The sequence below is a fragment of the Maniola jurtina genome, chromosome 2 (genome assembly GCF_905333055.1).
Source record: "Maniola jurtina chromosome 2, ilManJurt1.1, whole genome shotgun sequence".
Taxonomy (NCBI): Eukaryota; Metazoa; Arthropoda; class Insecta; order Lepidoptera; family Nymphalidae; genus Maniola; species Maniola jurtina.
The window spans coordinates 4,856,167-4,873,426 of record NC_060030.1 but is presented as its reverse complement, the minus strand read 5'-3'; the positions used below and the strand labels follow the sequence as shown (position 1 = coordinate 4,873,426).

Sequence of the window (17,260 nt, the reverse complement as noted above, 5' to 3'; positions counted from 1 at the left end):
AGCGGCTGCTAAACGAAAAAGTTTACAAGTGACAGTCCAGTTTGCGGAACATAGACAGTAGAAAAAGTTGCGGAAGGAACTTGGAAGGATCAATTTGTGACAAATGGCCTCGTGGTTTTGGTCAAGTGCGGTCTCGTTTTACGATTTCACGTTTGCAGTTTTGTTAATATGTTCTAATTTTTAACTTAATCGTAAGTCTTCGTATTAGGCTGCCTAAGGATCAAGACAGACGGTCTGCATTTTGACTGCAATCTCAATAATATTATAAAGACATGGCCATGGGCTGCGCGCAGGCGTTTAATTGTGAAATGGATAAACGGAATGGCACGTTTGACCTTTGCGTTTGAAAATCAGCAGAATGTCGTTGTATCATAGACCGAGTTACTTTATCTACGCCTACACTGTAGAAGTATATACAAGCAATTGAAATAAGATACTAACAATTATTAACGCCCGCGTTTGTTATCGCCCAATTAAACATTGTTAAATACTTAATTTGCTTTCTCTCAAAATAGTTTTAACAGGGCTCTCTCCGTCACTCGTTTCCACTCGTTTCATACAATCGTAGTTCCAATTTCATTTGAATATCAAGCAACCAAAGTCCATGAAATTTTGTAGACATATTCTAGAAACTAATATCTGTATCTGTGGTGTTTTAGATTTTTCTAAAAAGTGTAGTTTTAAAATTACAGGGGCTCAAAGATTTGTATGAAATTTTTAAGACCGCGTAACTTTGAAACCGAATATTTTAACAGAAATCTGGAAAACCACAGACATAGATATTAGTTTCTAGAATATGTCTGCAAAATTTCATGGACTTTGGTTGCTTGATATTCAAATGAAATTGGAACTACGATTGTATGAAACGAGTGGAAACGAGTGACGGAGAGAGCCCTCTCAATGAAAAATCATCCATTCAAAAAGTTAAAGCTAATATTCAGTTCAAAAGACATTACGAGTTTTCTCAATAATACGACAATTCTAAACAACCTAAAATTATATATTAATTAACTCACTCCGCTTTGCAAGTATGGGCTTAACTTTTCTAGTGACTGTAATAAAAGTGAGTGTTATACTACATACAACAAGTATCGTGAAACAATCTAGAACTGAGTGGCAAAACTGCATTGAAATTCATAGAGTAATTTAAATACTATAAGCGAATACACAGACACACGTGGATTGCAAATATTCAGTTCTTTTCATAAAACTAAATACAAAATAGAGAAACAAAACTGTTCTTTTTAATTTATGTTTGTGTCCTACATTTTTTTTGAAATTCTACTTATTATGTATTATTTATTCATTGTGATATTTTTTATATACACGTATTAATTTTACTATCCTTATAATATATTGAACTTGTATCATTGTTGAGGAGTGGAAATTACATAACATTGGATATTATTCACCACTAGCTGATGCCTGCAGCTTCGCCCGCGTGGATTGGTCAGATCCCCTGCAGCATCAGGATTGAGGAGTTGGACTCCAAATTTTTTATGAAACAATGTCGCAAAGTTCCTCTATCGATTAAAAAAGAAATGACGCAAATCGGTTCAGAAATCTCGGAGATTTCGGTGTACATAGGTAGAAAAACACAACTCCCTTTTTGAAAGTCGGTTAAAAAAGTAGCCTATTTTACGCCCTGGTCAATCCTCTACTTGCCTGTGAAAGTCCCGTCAAAATCGGTTCAGCCGTTCCAAAGATTAGCCTTTTCAAACAGACAGACAGACAGACAGACAGACAGACAGACAGACAGACAAAAATTTTAAAAACGTGTGATTCAGTTATGGTATCGTTCAAATAACCATATGAGCTTAATATGAGGTAGTTATTTCGAAATTACAGACAGACACTCCAATTTTATTTATTAGTATAGATTGTGATGGTATTCGTAGCATCGTAGCGGCGGCGTAACTCGCAGGCTACGCGTTTCCATTTCATTACTTCCAATAAATCGCACCGCGGTTTATTCCGCTATAGTAATTTCTACCACAACCTACATTAGTCATAGTAATAATTGATTTTAGTGAGTATACCTATTTCATTTTCATTTTTATTTTAGGTATATACCTTCTTACTATACCTAGGATTTTCTATAAGTCAGAACCAGTAAGTACATTAATCCCGTAACTGATAGAAAGTTGTACGAACCGTTCAAGTTTTCAAATGTAAGACTTCATTATGAATGCGAATGTCCTGGTCATGCGTGACTGCAACACACATAACAACGAAAAGTAAAGCTACGACCACATCTGCGCGTCATGAACGCGGGATGCGGAACGCGATGAAGCATAATTAGTGACGCAAATTTACACGTGCACGCCTACGCGACTGTTGTAGTCGTGAAGGTGTGCATGGCGTCAGGCGACCGCTGCGCGGCTATCGTTCCGACTTCGTAGTCGCTTTGCTCGCGTAGGTTTGGATTATGCTTTAAATCAAATCAAATCTAGTTTATTTTGGAAAATTGTGGGTAAATAAGACATTTATGCTTTTTTCAGGCAGTCAGCCGCCGTTATTTGAATGTATCGGTGGATGGGATGACAGCCCGGCTTAATTCTTGTTGTTTGTGTGTTTCAGCTTTTTGTTGTTATGTGTAGTCATCTTCAGCACTTTAGTATTACGAGTTGGTACTCGTAATACTAAAGTGCTGAAGATAATTCTGTTTTTACTTCAATATTTTCAATATAAGAGCAATATACTTAGCTGGTGGTATTGCTGGTGCTACATACTTGCTCGTATATTGAAAATATTGAACTAAAAACAGAATATTTACACAATATAATCTTCAATGGCCGAGAGATTAATTATATTAAAGACGGAACATTTGAGTTTAAAAGTCACCATCATCATCATCATCGTCATCAACCCATCGCCGGCTTACTGAGCACGGATCTCCTTACAAAATGAGAAGAGTTTGCCGTTCAACCACAGTCCACCACGTTGACCAAAGTGGGGATTGGCAGACTTCATACACCTTTGAGAACTTTATGAAGAAGTCATGCAGTCATCAAGGCATGCAGGTTTTTTCACCATGTTTTCCTTCACTGTTGAAGCATGTGATATTTAATTCCGCACATAACTCCAAAAAAAAAAGGAAAAAGTTAGACGTATGTGCCCAAGATTGAACCACCGACCTCCTGAATAGCAAGCGGACGTCTTAACCACTGATCACGGCTCAAAAAATTCTTTATGTTAACTTTGAAACCCCCTTATTACCTACCTCTTTTATTTCCTTTCACCTAATATATTACATTTAGGAATCTACCAGGGAGAATTATTGTTGACATCCGAGTCGGAAGTTGAGACGGGAAAGAAAAAAATTACCTCCAAAACCGCAACCCCGAGCGAGGACCTTTTCAATGATATCTAATTTGTCTTTTTTGCTCCACGGACATAATAATTTTGTTTACACAAACTCTTTCCGAATGATTTTATGGAATCATCACATATTTTTATTTTAAATAGACGATGCGCGCGACTTTGTACGGGTGGATATAGGTTTTTGATCCCGCGGGAACTTTGATTTGCTGGGAAGAAGAGTATCTGATAGGCTACGAGTATTACCATTCTAAACAGCCAAATCGGTTCAGTCATTGTGGCGTTGAGGAGTAACAAACATCCAGACTTTCATATTCATAATATTACTAGCGACTCGCTCCGGCTTCGCAATTCTTATCAGAATTTCATAAGGATATTTAATTCTGGAAATTAAATATATATTCCATGTCACTCGAGAATAATGTAGCTTTCTACTGATGAAAGAAGTTTCGAAATCGGTATTGTAGTTCCAGAGATTACTTCCTACAAACAAACTTTAAACTTTACCTCTTTAAAACATCAATATAGATTAGGATCTCTATGGTTTTTCTTTCTTTATCTTCTTTAAGCAAGTGGAAAATTCTCTTTTTGAAGTCCCGAGATCAAATAGAATTAAATAGTGAAATTTTTAGATCACATAAAACTGTATGCAGCAGTGCCACTTTTCGGCTCTCAAGTTGGAGGTCTCGGATTCAATTTCTAGTTTGGTTTAGGAACAGACTTTAAATTGGCTCAATTTATCCTGAAACTAGCACATGCCCGCCACTTCGCCCGTGTGGATTAGGTTTTTCGAAATCCCGTGGGAACTGTTTGATTTTCCGGGATAAAAAGTAGCCAAGTGCTAATCCAGGATATTATCTATCTCCATTCCCAGCCGAATCCGTCCAGTAATTTTCGCGTGAAGGAGTAACAAACATATACACACACACATACACAATAACTTTTGCCTTTATAATATTAGTGTGATAGTGTAAACTGTGAAGTGTGATGTGATAGGCTTGGACCACTGTGTGTTACCCCTAAAGTAATTTAGCGTTGTTCGATACGATGTCGTGTTGAAACCGATTAGGGAAAAAATTTGATTATGGTAAAAAATGCCATACCTTTTCTTGGTTAGCCTTAGTTATCAAGAACGTATCTCACTAAACATTAGTTACTAAACATTCTTATTAATGATTGCTTTTGAGTAGACAATCTTACTGATTGTCTACTCAAAAGAAATCATTAATAAGAAAAAACTTGCAAAATGCTGGCTAGAAACAAGATTTTTTACTTCCATATCCATCCATACTATCATATCCATATCCATATAACTAATGTTGTAAATACGAAACAGTTCCGTTCGTCTGTCTGCAAGCCTTTTAAGATCCATCCGTTTAACCGATTTTGACGAAATGTGGTACATCCTTGCATGCACCCCGGGGACGAACTTAGAATATTAATTTTTGTCCCGGAAAATCAACAGTTTCCATGGGATTTTTAAAAAACCTAAATGCACATAGACGAAGGCCGCGAGCATCATCTATTTTGTACAGAGATAGCTAGGAATGGGCTACATTTTATCCCGGAAAATCAAAGAGTTCCCACGGGATTCAAAAAAATTTAAAGACGCACGACGAAGTCGCAAGCATCTCCTAGTGGTAGATAAAAATACAATCAAATGTAACTGCCAACAGGCACGGCATTCGTATATAAAACTTTGCCAGTTCTGTTGAGTCTAGATTGATGAAGCAATAATCCTGTCAATTAAAATCGTCCTATCATGCGTACAAACAGGCAAATGAAACTAGTTATGATCTGTATCCACAACGTAAATATTTGCGGAGCGGCACGCGGGGCACATGTCAAAGGCTCGGGTATTGATCTAGAGAGGGGTGGGGGAGGCGGGCGGGGTTGGTGCGGGCGGCGTACTACGAAGGCAGGCTTACGTAAGGGCGCGTCTGACACCCCGTCTGCTCGACGCTGATTAATAAAACTATCGACTGCAAACAGATATCATCGTTTTAATGAACTAAGTTCAAGCATCTGGTCTTCGAGTACCTGCCAATCAACTGACAGTAGAACCTTTTGTAATGAAATGAATTTATTTGTTTCATGTATCACCACTTGTGCCACTTAAGTATATTTAGTATCGCTTAATAAATGTTTGTAGTTTATAAAATTTTTACTCTTCTATATTACTCTTTAAATTAAATCAAGACACACGGTCGTGTGTCAAAGCCAAGTTCAAATAAGAAATAACATTATTATCTACTTACAATGGTTGATAAAATAGCAAAAGAAAACATTCGAAAGCTCCCATTTTTTTGGATGTATCAATCGCCTTATTGGTTATGTTCATATTTGTTCATAAATGTAGCGTTACCCGGACCATACTTATCTAATAATGAATCGATTGATAACTCATTTATTATAACAATCAACTCGATAGTCAGCGTGCTACGGTGGAACATATCTACATATAGGTAAATGCAACAGACTGCTAAAATCATAATCCTTTCTTTTGGCTTTGCCGTAGTCGCGTAAAATTATATGAATTGACGCATAGGATACATATACCTCCAGCTATTGCTGTTAACAGGGCTCTCTCTGTCACTCGTTTCATACAATCGCAGTTCCAATTTCATTTGAATATTAAGCAACCAAAGTCCATGAAATTTTGCAGACATATTCTAGAAACTAATATCTGAGTCTGTAGTGTTTTAGATTTTTTTTAAAATATGTAGTTTTAAAATTTCAGGGGCTCAAAGATTGGTATGAAAATTTTTAAGACCGCGTAACTTTGAAACCGAATATTTTAACAGAAATCTGGAAAATCACAGACATAGATATTAGTTTCTAGAATATGTCTGCAAAACTGGTTTGGTTGCTTAATATTCAAATGAAATTGGAACTACGATTGTATGAAACGAGTGACGGAGAGAGCCCTCTTAATTTATTATCATAAAGCATTCATTTGGTTTATTATCACAATGTAGGTTTTTACCTATTCGTTATTTTTACACTGTTAAAATATAATTTGATACGTTTTTGAACAAGACCTCTATAGTTACTATGTTAAACATCGCAGACAAAATTATTATCAAAGAGTTAATAACGCTGAGATCCGAATTAAAATTTAAGTTAAATCTGAGTATCGAAGGCCAACAATCTACGTAGTCGTAAATCAGGTGAGAGTCAAATCGGGTTATTCGCTTAGAGACTCCCGAGCCGGGTTAAACCGATTACAGTAACAAGATATTTTAAGCGGATCTCTGCGCTGCTAATCCGTTATTCTTTGTTTTTCAACGCAATCGAGTTTTCTCTTGCAATTGCTGGAAAACCAAAAACAAGGAGCTTCAAGGTTTTGTTTAACTTAAACAGCTTGAAAAATCGTGTTTAAAGTTTGTATTATTTTACTCTACATGCGTATGCTCGTAGCTTTGTCCGCATTAGATGGCCTATTTTTTATTACGAGAAAACTTTACTTTTCGTAGACAAGACCAAATCAACTTTTAAGCAAGCGTAAGCTTTCATAATAAATTTTATTATAATTATAATTGTAGTAAAAATTATAATTTTATATAATATTATTTTTATCATAATAGAAATTTATTTATCTATACTAATAAATAAAATTGGAGTGTCTGTCTGTAATTTCGAAATAACTACCTCATATTAAGCTCATATGGTTATTTGAACGATACCAACACTAAATCACACGTTTTTAAAATTTTTGTCTGTCTGTCTGTCTGTCTGTCTGTCTGTCTGTCTGTCTGTCTGTCTGTCTGTCTGTCTGTTTGAAAAGGCTAATCTTCGGAACGGCTGGACGGATTTTGACGGGGTTTTCACAGACAAGTAGAGAATTGACCAGGGAGTAAAATAGGCTACTTTTTTAACCGACTTTCAAAAAGGGAGTTGTGTTTTTCTACCTATGTACACCAAAATCTCCGAGATTTCTGAACCGATTTGCGTCATTTCTTTTTTAATCGATAGAGGAACTTCACGACATTGTTTCATAAAAAATTTGGAGTCTAACTCTTCAATCCTGATGCTGCAGGGCATCTGACCAATCCACGCGGGCGAAGCTGCGGGCATCAGCTAGTAACGAATAAAATACTTAGCTAAATTAAAATTACTACTAGTTATACCTAGTCGTCAAAAAGATCACCCCTGGTTGCCCCTGGACCAAAAGTGCCCATCAAGCTGGCAAATCATAATTATAATTAGAATAAAAATTATTATCTATAGATACTAACTAGCTGATGCCCGCAGCTTCGCCCGCGTGGATTGGCCAGATCCCCTGCAGCATCAGGATTGAGGAGTTGGAATCCAATTTTTTAATGAAACAATGTCACAAAGTTCCTCTATCGATTAAAAAAAAAATTACGCAAATCGGTTCAGAAATCTCGGAGATTTCGGTGTACATAGGTAGAAAAACACAACTCCCTTTTCGAAAGTCGGTTAAAAAAGTAGCCTATTTTACGCCCTGGTCAATCCTCTACTTGTCTGTGAAAATCCCGTCAAAATCGGTTCAGCCGTTCCAAAGATTAGCCTTTTCAAACAGACAGACAGACAGACAGACAGACAGACAGACAAAAATTTTAAAAACGTGTGATTCAGTGTTGGTGTCATTCAAATAACCATATGAGCTTAATATGAGGTAGTTATTTTGAAATTACAGACAGACACTCCAATTTTATTTATTAGTATAGATAAATAAAATTGAAGTGTCGCGTCTGTTTGAACGGGCTAATCTTCAGAATGGCTAAACCTATTTTGACGGGACTTTCATAGACAAGTAGAGGATTAACTAAGGAGAAAAATAGGCTACTTTTTTAACCAACTTTGAAAAATGGAGGAGTTGTGTTTTTCTACCTATGTACACTGATATCTCCGAGAATTCTGAACCGATTTGCGTAATTTTTTTTTATCGATAAGGGAACTTTGCGACATTGTTCCATAAAAAATTTGATTTCCAACTCCTCACTCCTGATGCTGCAAGGGATCTGACCAATTCACGCGGGCGAAGCTGCGGGCATCATCTAGTAATATTATATAATAATTAAAATATTGAAGCAGGAAACATATTTACTGACCCAAATGGATGTCTCGGCTGGTTGGTTCTGGCACAAAATAAACAGGATCCTAAAAAGAGTTCTAGTCATAGAAAATATTAAAAAACGAGTGGCTTTCGCTCGTTGCGGTGTGGAAAAGTGTGTACAGCTCATTGTTGAGTTTCTTATCTCTACTTTTAGATACGTTTATAATAAAAAGATATTTACCTATACACTTAGGTAAATCAAAGCACGTGTATGGAAATTCAAGATTTTGCGTGTTGGTATTCTTTAATAACATACACGTCCGCGGTTTCTTCTTAATAAATGATTTTTAGTTTGATCTTCAAAGTCGTTGATTATAAAAACGCTTTACCAAATTACATTAGTTCAAATACTATTATTTATACTAGTATAGTAGTTTACATTATATTAGTAGACTTCCTTCGCAAGGTGGTTGATCCCATATGTAAATACTCGTATGTAATAAAATGCCCTATTCGCAGAACGAGAATTGCATTGTGAGAGGGTTTAGAACTCTCTGTAAATATCGGGATACGGGCGTCTATACTTTTAGTGCAGGATTAACGTTTTAAATCCCAGCTGATGTCGACAACGATGTAACTTTGAGGACAATGGCCGCATATATTCATTACCTATTGGTAATTAATAATATATTATTATTAGAATAGAATAGATTTTTATTCAAGTAGATTTTTATAAGTGCTTTTGAATCGTCAAAATAATTTACCATAATTTTCCACTGATTCGGAATGCCGTTTCTACAACCGAAGAACCAGCAAGAAACTCTATTAACTAGCGCATTCAAATTTTCAAAAACTCCGTGGGAACTTTTTGGCTTTTGGGTTAAAAAGTAGCTAAGTTGATATGTTATTTGGGCGTACCCTGATACTTAGAAAATGATTGCAAACAGTTGATATCCAGAGTTGGATTTCTCTCTACTTTACAATTTTTAAAGTTGCCATAGGAAGCACCTGACATTAAAAGTTGGCTTGTTTAACCATCAAATATTTTATAGTTCTGAACGGATATTCTGAGCCACCGAGAGAGTATGGCATATTGCAATAAACTATGGAACTAGGAATCAGCTTAGCTTTGTGGTGTATAAACAATAGCCTCCGGTGTAACTCATCAGACGGATAAAAATAAATTACAGTTTTGGTACGAAACGTTGAACACGAAAATAACTGAAACTTTTATTTTAAAACTCCGCAACTGATTTTAGGGGAAAATATGACAATTAGGAAACCCATGAAGATTGTGTTTTAAGAGGGATCTTTAAAACCTTTTTGAGCACCTAACGTTGAGAGCGGAGTTGTGTCGGGGGAACATTTTAAATAATTCCCAACTGATGACGCCGCCGGCCCAACTTGTGAAAACAATGGCCGAGAACATTCCTGATTTCTAATGAGAATATTTTGCCAAATCTGACTGACAGAAATAATAAACAACCGAAACTTATTAAAAAACGGACAGTATTTCAAAGAGACTAATGGTCAGTTATTTATCATTGGGGCAGTTATTTTCAGTGCGTACAGGTAGTTGTTTTAGTTACGGGAAAATCATAATACTTAATTGTAATTTTATTTTCACTTGTTACATGAGGTACATATACTCGTCTATTCAGGTTATCATTGCATGTGGTACGGTTGATTTTCCGACGTATTGTCAAGGTCATTGACTTTCCAATTTTAGGCACAATGCTCGTAGACGGAGTGGATTGGCGCCGCATCACGGCTTCTTTTATTTTATTACCTTAAAAAACAGCTTATTTACTTCGAAATATGTTTAAAATTGTTATGATAGCGTTTCCTTGTGCGATTGTGGTGATTCTCGACACGAAAACTCGGCGCAGTCCGCCTGCTCTGACCCTTACTTTGATCGCATTTTAGTCTTTTGGATTACATAGAAACGATTTCAAAAGGAACGAGTTCGACATGATTTATTTGTTTCTATACATTTTAATATATAATCTCAACTTGAGTGCAGTCAATATTGATGTTGAGCAAATATCTCACAGCATTCTTTTGACGTTACAAAAGAGCTTTGCATGCTTTTAAATGAAACTATTTTAAATTCTTTTAAGAATAAGATATTAATGTATAATGCTATAGAATAAAAAACGTCTTTAGAGTTTCATGTTTGCATAACTTTGTATATTATTTTATGAAAGTTTTCAGTATCGGTATTTTAATATTTAAATGGTATAACATAAAATTATAGTCCTAATATCTATACTAATTAATAAAATAAAAGTGTATGTCTGTAATTTCGAAATAACTACCTCTAATATTAGGCTCATGTGGTTATTTGAACTATCTGTCTGTCTATTTGAACGGGCTAATCTTCGGAACGGCTGGACCTATTTTGACGGGACTTTCACTAACAAGTAGAGGATTAGCCAAGGAGTAACATTGACTCTTTTTAACTGACTTTCAAAAATAGAGGAGTTGTGTTTTTCTACCTATGTACACCGATATCTCCGAGATTTTGATCGATAAGGGAACTTTACGACATTGTTCCATAAAAAATTTGTATTCCAACTCAACTATGCTGATGGTGCAGGGAATCTGACCAGATTTAGAAATTGTCGGTTATAAATTGATATTGAAGGTAGGTACTATCTATACCAAGTAAAGACCTTGTCGTTGACTTTGAGGACTCAACTCCTCAACCCTGATGCTGTAAGGAATATCATTCCTAAATCCTGGTGATCCAACGAAGAATCATCCGTTTTAATGTTTTTACGTGGTACAGACTTATACTAATGCTGGCATGAATATTAATGATTCAAAAGCACCTACTTTAAATGAAATGAAATTAAAAAACATTTTTATTTTTGTTTAATTTAATAGAAATACGAGTACCAGTAGTAAAAATATACACTGAACTATTATTTGTATTCGTGGATGCGAGACCGACAAAAACCAGATTTTTTATTTTTGATGATTCGCTGTAAAACCATGTAGGTATTCACATATCTCTGGCAATTTATTGTTGAAATGATTTAAAACGTTTATTTCTTGCTTTTGTTTAATTTTAATGGTTCCGTATCTCAAAAGGAAAAAAGAACTAAAAAAAAATTAAATTTTCTGTCTGTCTGATTGTGTGTCCGTCTGTTCGTCTGTTATGTTTGTCAAGAAAACCTATAGGGTACGTACTTACTTTCAGCTGACCTAGAATCATAAAATGGCAGATAAGTAGGTCTCATAGCATAAGTAAAGGAAACAATCCAAAAACTCTACCTACATGCCAAATTTTATGATTCTAGGTTAACGGGAAGTAACCTATAGATTTTCTTGACAGACATAACAGACGCTCAGACGGACATACAGACAACAAAGTAATCTATAAGGGTCCATTTTTTTCTTCTGATGTACGGGACCCTAAAAAGATTTTACGTATGAAATAGGAAAACATTTTCAATCGGGCTGCCAATCCGTCGTACCTGCTTCGCAAGGCTCGTTACACACGTTAATTAAATTGGTCCTTGGGGGGTGCTGTGGCCTAATTTCGTCGGAAATTATTAATCAAAATGATTGCGTTGTTTACGCAGCGTTGATCTGAAAAAGATCTGGAAAATTATTATTGCTAGGAAAGTGATAAACTAACCGGCTATTAGTTTCCCTTCTGAAAACCGCACTCAGTCTCAGCTATCTAAAATTATCTAAATACTAACAGATTTTAGCGACTTCGTCCGCGTCAATTTCGGTTTTTAAAAATACCGTGGGACCTATTTGATTTTCTGGGATACAAAGTAGCTTATACCACTCTCCATATACTTGACTATTTCCATGCAAAAAATCACGTCGACCCGTTGCTCCATTATGCGGCGTGATTGAAGGATAATGAACAAACAGACACACTTTCGCATTTGTAATGGATAGTGGTTTTTTAAATATTAGGTAGCAATATTAAAACAAAGATTACCCTTCGAAGGGCCCTTTATGGACACATATGGCATATTATTGTAAATTGAATACTTGAAAAGAGCAACCGCCGCGTTTCTTGCTGGTTCTTCTCGATAGGAACGGCATTCCGAACCAGTGGTAGATTATTTCGACGGTTCAAAAGCACTTGTAAAAGTTTAATTAATAAAAATATTTTGAATTTGAATTTGACGTACACTTTCTTACAAACTACTTTATTACAATTAGTTTTTAAATAAATTCAGTTTTTTTAACTTCTATACTAGAACTGCAATATTTTTAAAATATTAGGAACCATAAAAATCTAATTGACCTTTCCTTCTAATGACTGATCGCATCTCATACTGCGATCAAATAAATGTGAACGTAACCTCAGAAGACGCAGTTACTTGCTATAAGGGGTGCCCGACCAACTGGAAAAAATGCTTAACCCGCTTTTTCCCAATCACATTTCCCGTCGAATCATTCCCATTTTTAATATACGTCTTGGGGCATATTACTGTAATTTTTTGTTAGAAGGGAGTATTTGCCACAATTATAATGAAGAGCTCTTTGTTAAAGCCAAAGTTATAAAGTCATAAAGTGCTTTACTGCGCGGTACAGATATCGTTAGTACTTACTAAGGGCTTTCGTTAAAGCCAAAGTCATATTTAATTTAAGTGCGTTTACTGCGCAGGAGAGATCGCTAGTACTAATAAAGGGCTTTTTGATAAAGCCAAAGTCATATTAATAAAGTGCGTTTATTGCGCAGGGCCGTAGAGGTTGTTAGGACACAGAGTAGGTATATAGATTTTTTCTAATGTCATAAAACAATCCTGGCGAAGACGCAAGGTCATAGATCATAGGAAGAGAAGCGTTGTGTCTGTTTATTATTCCTGAAGAGAACGTAGGAACCAAATAAGAGACTGCACAGGGTATAATAATTTATATCATGGCTATAACAGGGCTATAATAACCTACTGATTTGCTGTCGTTCATAGTATGGATATCCTATTTAGATTATTGTTGCGACCTGCGTTTATGAAACTTTTGACAATCATGCAGAGAAAATAAATCTCTTTTGAAATGTTGCTTTTGAATAATACCTACCCAGGTGTCTGTGGAGTTATGTGCTGCGACATCAAAAATATAAATAGATCTAAGATAATGTAGTAGTTAAAATGTTGAGAATATAACCAAGGCTATAACAAACACTATTCATACAATAGGCACAAACGACAGACTAAGTAACCACGCAAAAGAAACATTAGCAGTAGCTCTATGTGATTTAATCTCAGCAGTAATTCGTTACAAAATAACGGGTTGGTATTATCCTTTGTAGATGGTAACCAGTAATTAATCAGTGTTTTTAAAGTCCTGAAAAAAGCATGATGAAATGTTAGCATAAAGGAAATTCCCTGACCCAGATTGAAATATGTACTAAGTAGAAAAAATACGGGTAGACCGAGAAATGAATCTTTGTTCCTTTATACAAGTTATATTACGGAGAAAACAAGTAATCCTTCGAGCTTTCTTGAAATATTCCGACAAGCTTTTTACGTCTAAATGGAGCACGAGCACATATATCCACCCACACACTTAATTAAACGCTGTGACAAACGACTCGTGATAAGAATTCACGTGTGCAATGTACGTCTCACGCTACTTTTTTGTTGCAGAGTCAAAAATTGGGCGCTAAAGTTCGGCGTCGACCTCTGGGAGTTCGGGCGGCACTTCACAAAAATGAATCAAATACAAAACGTGAGTAAACGCATTTTTACGGCGGCATTTGAGAGAAGTATGTGGTATTCTTTAGAAGTGATGCGAAGCGAGGGGCAACAGTGGGCCGATCGGTCGGACGCGCCGCTACAAAAACGCAACGAGAGAGTTCGCACCCCGGGCCCCACTCCTAGTGCCTCTCCCGCGGCCCTCCTCGCGACCCAGTTCCGAAGAGGGGGATATCGGATACTGGTATACACTCGCCGTACTCACAAGTACACTTGCCACCGCGATAATTAACGGTGGCCTTCAATTGCGAGTCAACCCGTGAGACCCCTTAAGTGGCTGTCAAATGTGCACTCAGGATTCTTTGGGTCCTGTGCTATTCCATTGAGAAACCTAAATCAAAATATTACAAATACGAAAATATGTCTGTCTGTCTGTCTGTCTGCTAGATTTTTCAAGGCCCACTTATTTAACCAATTTTGTCGAAAAGTACATTCCGGGGACTGACATAAGCTTCTTTTTGTCTCGGAAAATCAAAGAGTTCCCACGGTATTTTCAAAACCTATAGCTACGCGGGTATCATCCAGTAACAAACAAAATTGAAAATTCAGAGGAATAAAAATAATATTTCAAATGGTGACGTAATATCCTTAGGAGGAAGTCACAATTTTGTAGGAGTCCTCCTCCACAGATCTATAAGATTTTCTTGTCTTCTGCCATAAATTAACTTATGAATACTTATTAAGTGAGTGTTAGATCGTACCAGGTATCCACCGATCACAACAAGAAGGTTATTGGTTATTATTAATTGGCCAGCATTACTCGAGAGTCAAGGTCTAGTGGTATTGGCGCAGAATCATTAGTAGGTAGTATTACGTGACTGACTAGGTAGGCGCCTGTCTGACAACTTAACCTCTAATTTAATTTTTCCCACAAAAATTGTCTTATGTATGGTTTTCTAATAACAAATTTCAGTCGCAGTAAGTTGTTGTCAATTTTACAATTAATTTTAATACCTACCAGGGTCATCCCTAAAGTTTTCTTTCATTTATTTACAATACTAGTTACAATCACATTTAAAAAATGCTCATGTATAACAGAAACATTCCCAAAAATACGGTTGAATAGGTTCCACTAGCAGCGGGTTAGGATCCAAGCTGCCAGTGGTCAGGGCTCCAGATTAAGGAACCTCCTCATAATATACTGTAACCTGTATCCTACCCTTGATCCAACAGTTAAGCTACAGATATTTTTTTTTTTTTTTTTTTTTTTTTTTTTTTTTTTTTTTTTTTCTTATACAGCAGGGGAAATCCTCATGGACACCCACTGGGTAGTGCCGGACTCTTACCGGCTAAAACCCCTGCTGTCTCCTTGTTGGCTGTGTGCCCGCCTTGCAGCCTAAAACACAGCACAACACTTTTGTCCCTTCATCTACTTCTTTCCCTCCTTTTCTCTTCTTCCTCCTTTTCCTTCATGATTACTTCGGCGTACTTTGCAACAGCAACCCAATTCTCTTCTTTTGCTAGCATCTTTTTAACTACATTTTCTGCTGTAATGTCTCCTATTTTATTCACCAGTTTTTCTCTTTCCGTCTTCCACTTCGCACAGACAAATATGGTGTGCATGGCGTTATCTACTTCGCTGCAGTAAAAACATGTATCGTGTTGACTCTTTCCGATACGTACGAGGAAGTCCATAAAAACCCCGTCCCCTGTTAAAAATTGCGTCAATCGGTAAGATAGTCGGCCATGTTGTCTGTTAGTCCATTCTTCCAGACTCGGAATGAGGCAATGTGTCCATCTCCCTTTAATCGAGTTATCCCATTCTTTTTGCCATCTTGCGAGGGTTTCCTTTTTCGCGGCTCTAATTTGTTCGGGGTTTTTGGTGTTTCTTGTCTCCGTTCTCTCCAGAGCCAGTAGGTGGATGGGTGTTAAGTTCGCCAGTACCAGCGCTGCATCCGTGGATACCGTTTTATAGGCAGAGCACACTCGGAGCGCCAGCACACGTTGTGCTTTTAGTATTTGCCTTTTGTGCACTGCGAACTTCATTGCTGGTTCCCACACAGGCGCAGCATATAGTATTATCGACTGGGTAGCCATTGCCAGTGTTCAGCTCAGCTAGTTCAAGCTACAGATATTGATCGAATCTATTCGCAATAAGATCGTGGACATCTATCGGTTTAATAATCGCTGAGTCAACACTCTACTTAGGGTAATCTTGTGAGCCAGGTCCAAGTATTTCGATGTTTTTCATCCGTAAGATTCATTATTATATTATACAAAACATATAATACACAATTGCCATACTCTTTTTTGAAATTGGGAAAATATGTATAGGTACTGGTATTTTGTCTCCATCATTATCATTAAAAAATTTGCGATAAAACCCACGCTTACGCACACTATTTTGACCCAATTTTCATTGTAAAATGCCTTGATAAGTTTATATCAAAAATAAAAAGGTTTATTATAGTGAATAACCAATATTCCGTTTAACAAATAGCAATTAACTAAGAAGGAAAATGAAGAACCAAGCTAGTAAATGACAGTAAGTAAATATAAATGATTTATCGCAGTGATATGGCGTAGCTAGTTGGCTCCTGGCGCCGCTATTATTGAATAAGTTCCAATGGCAAAGTTTCCTTTCGAAACATTATATTACTTTCAGTGCGATCTCGGGAGAATTTTGATTGTTTTATCACAAACGCGGACATGGTAATGAAATATTTCGCTGATTCTGATCCGGAAGTGTGGTTTCATTGAATATCTACTCGATATAAATAAATACCAATGATGTCTACGTACTTATGATAAATAGCTGTTTTAATTGCCTAGTTTATGAACACCTTATACCTACAACGTCTTTACTATATATTCCTATTATAGAGCGGAGTTATAAATGGCTCTTTGATCAGATAAATTATTATAAATGGGAGAATAACGTACGACTGAATCGAAGCAGACATGAAGCCCGCGGTACACAAGGTTATGTTGCTATAGTCTGCTAAAAATTGTGTATGGTGACAAGTCACAATGTGCTGCATGCACTATCAGCACCGGCCCCGTTCCCGTTACGTGACTACACACATGCAAGAAAAGCTTCCAAGCAAATCGCATCTGTTCTCCTCAACATCACACAGATCCTCTGAACCTCACTCTACGTACGTATCCCTCCGTTACAAGAGTATCCTCAGGAGATGTTGACTTTTTTTAGTATTTTACAGTCCATCCCTGGTAGCTCCTGGACCAA

At 36.6% G+C, this 17,260-nt stretch overlaps 2 protein-coding genes across 3 annotated transcripts in view; both read left to right on the top strand.

Moving 5' to 3' along the window:
- Positions 1-1,465, top strand: part of LOC123877918 (protein patched) — a 41,938-nt gene extending 40,473 nt beyond the window's left edge. Inside the window, exon 17 of the transcript XR_006798705.1 lies at positions 1,455-1,465. The gene's annotated coding sequence lies outside the window, so the exon portion shown is untranslated. The remainder of the gene's footprint in view (positions 1-1,454) is intronic.
- The window catches only part of LOC123877931 (voltage-dependent calcium channel subunit alpha-2/delta-3), a 73,196-nt gene that overhangs the window by 3,724 nt on the left and 52,212 nt on the right, over positions 1-17,260 (top strand). For both annotated transcript variants that reach the window (XM_045924875.1, XM_045924869.1), the window contains exon 2: positions 13,966-14,047. In XM_045924875.1, coding sequence (XP_045780831.1) covers positions 13,966-14,047 — 82 coding nt within the window. The remainder of the gene's footprint in view (positions 1-13,965; positions 14,048-17,260) is intronic.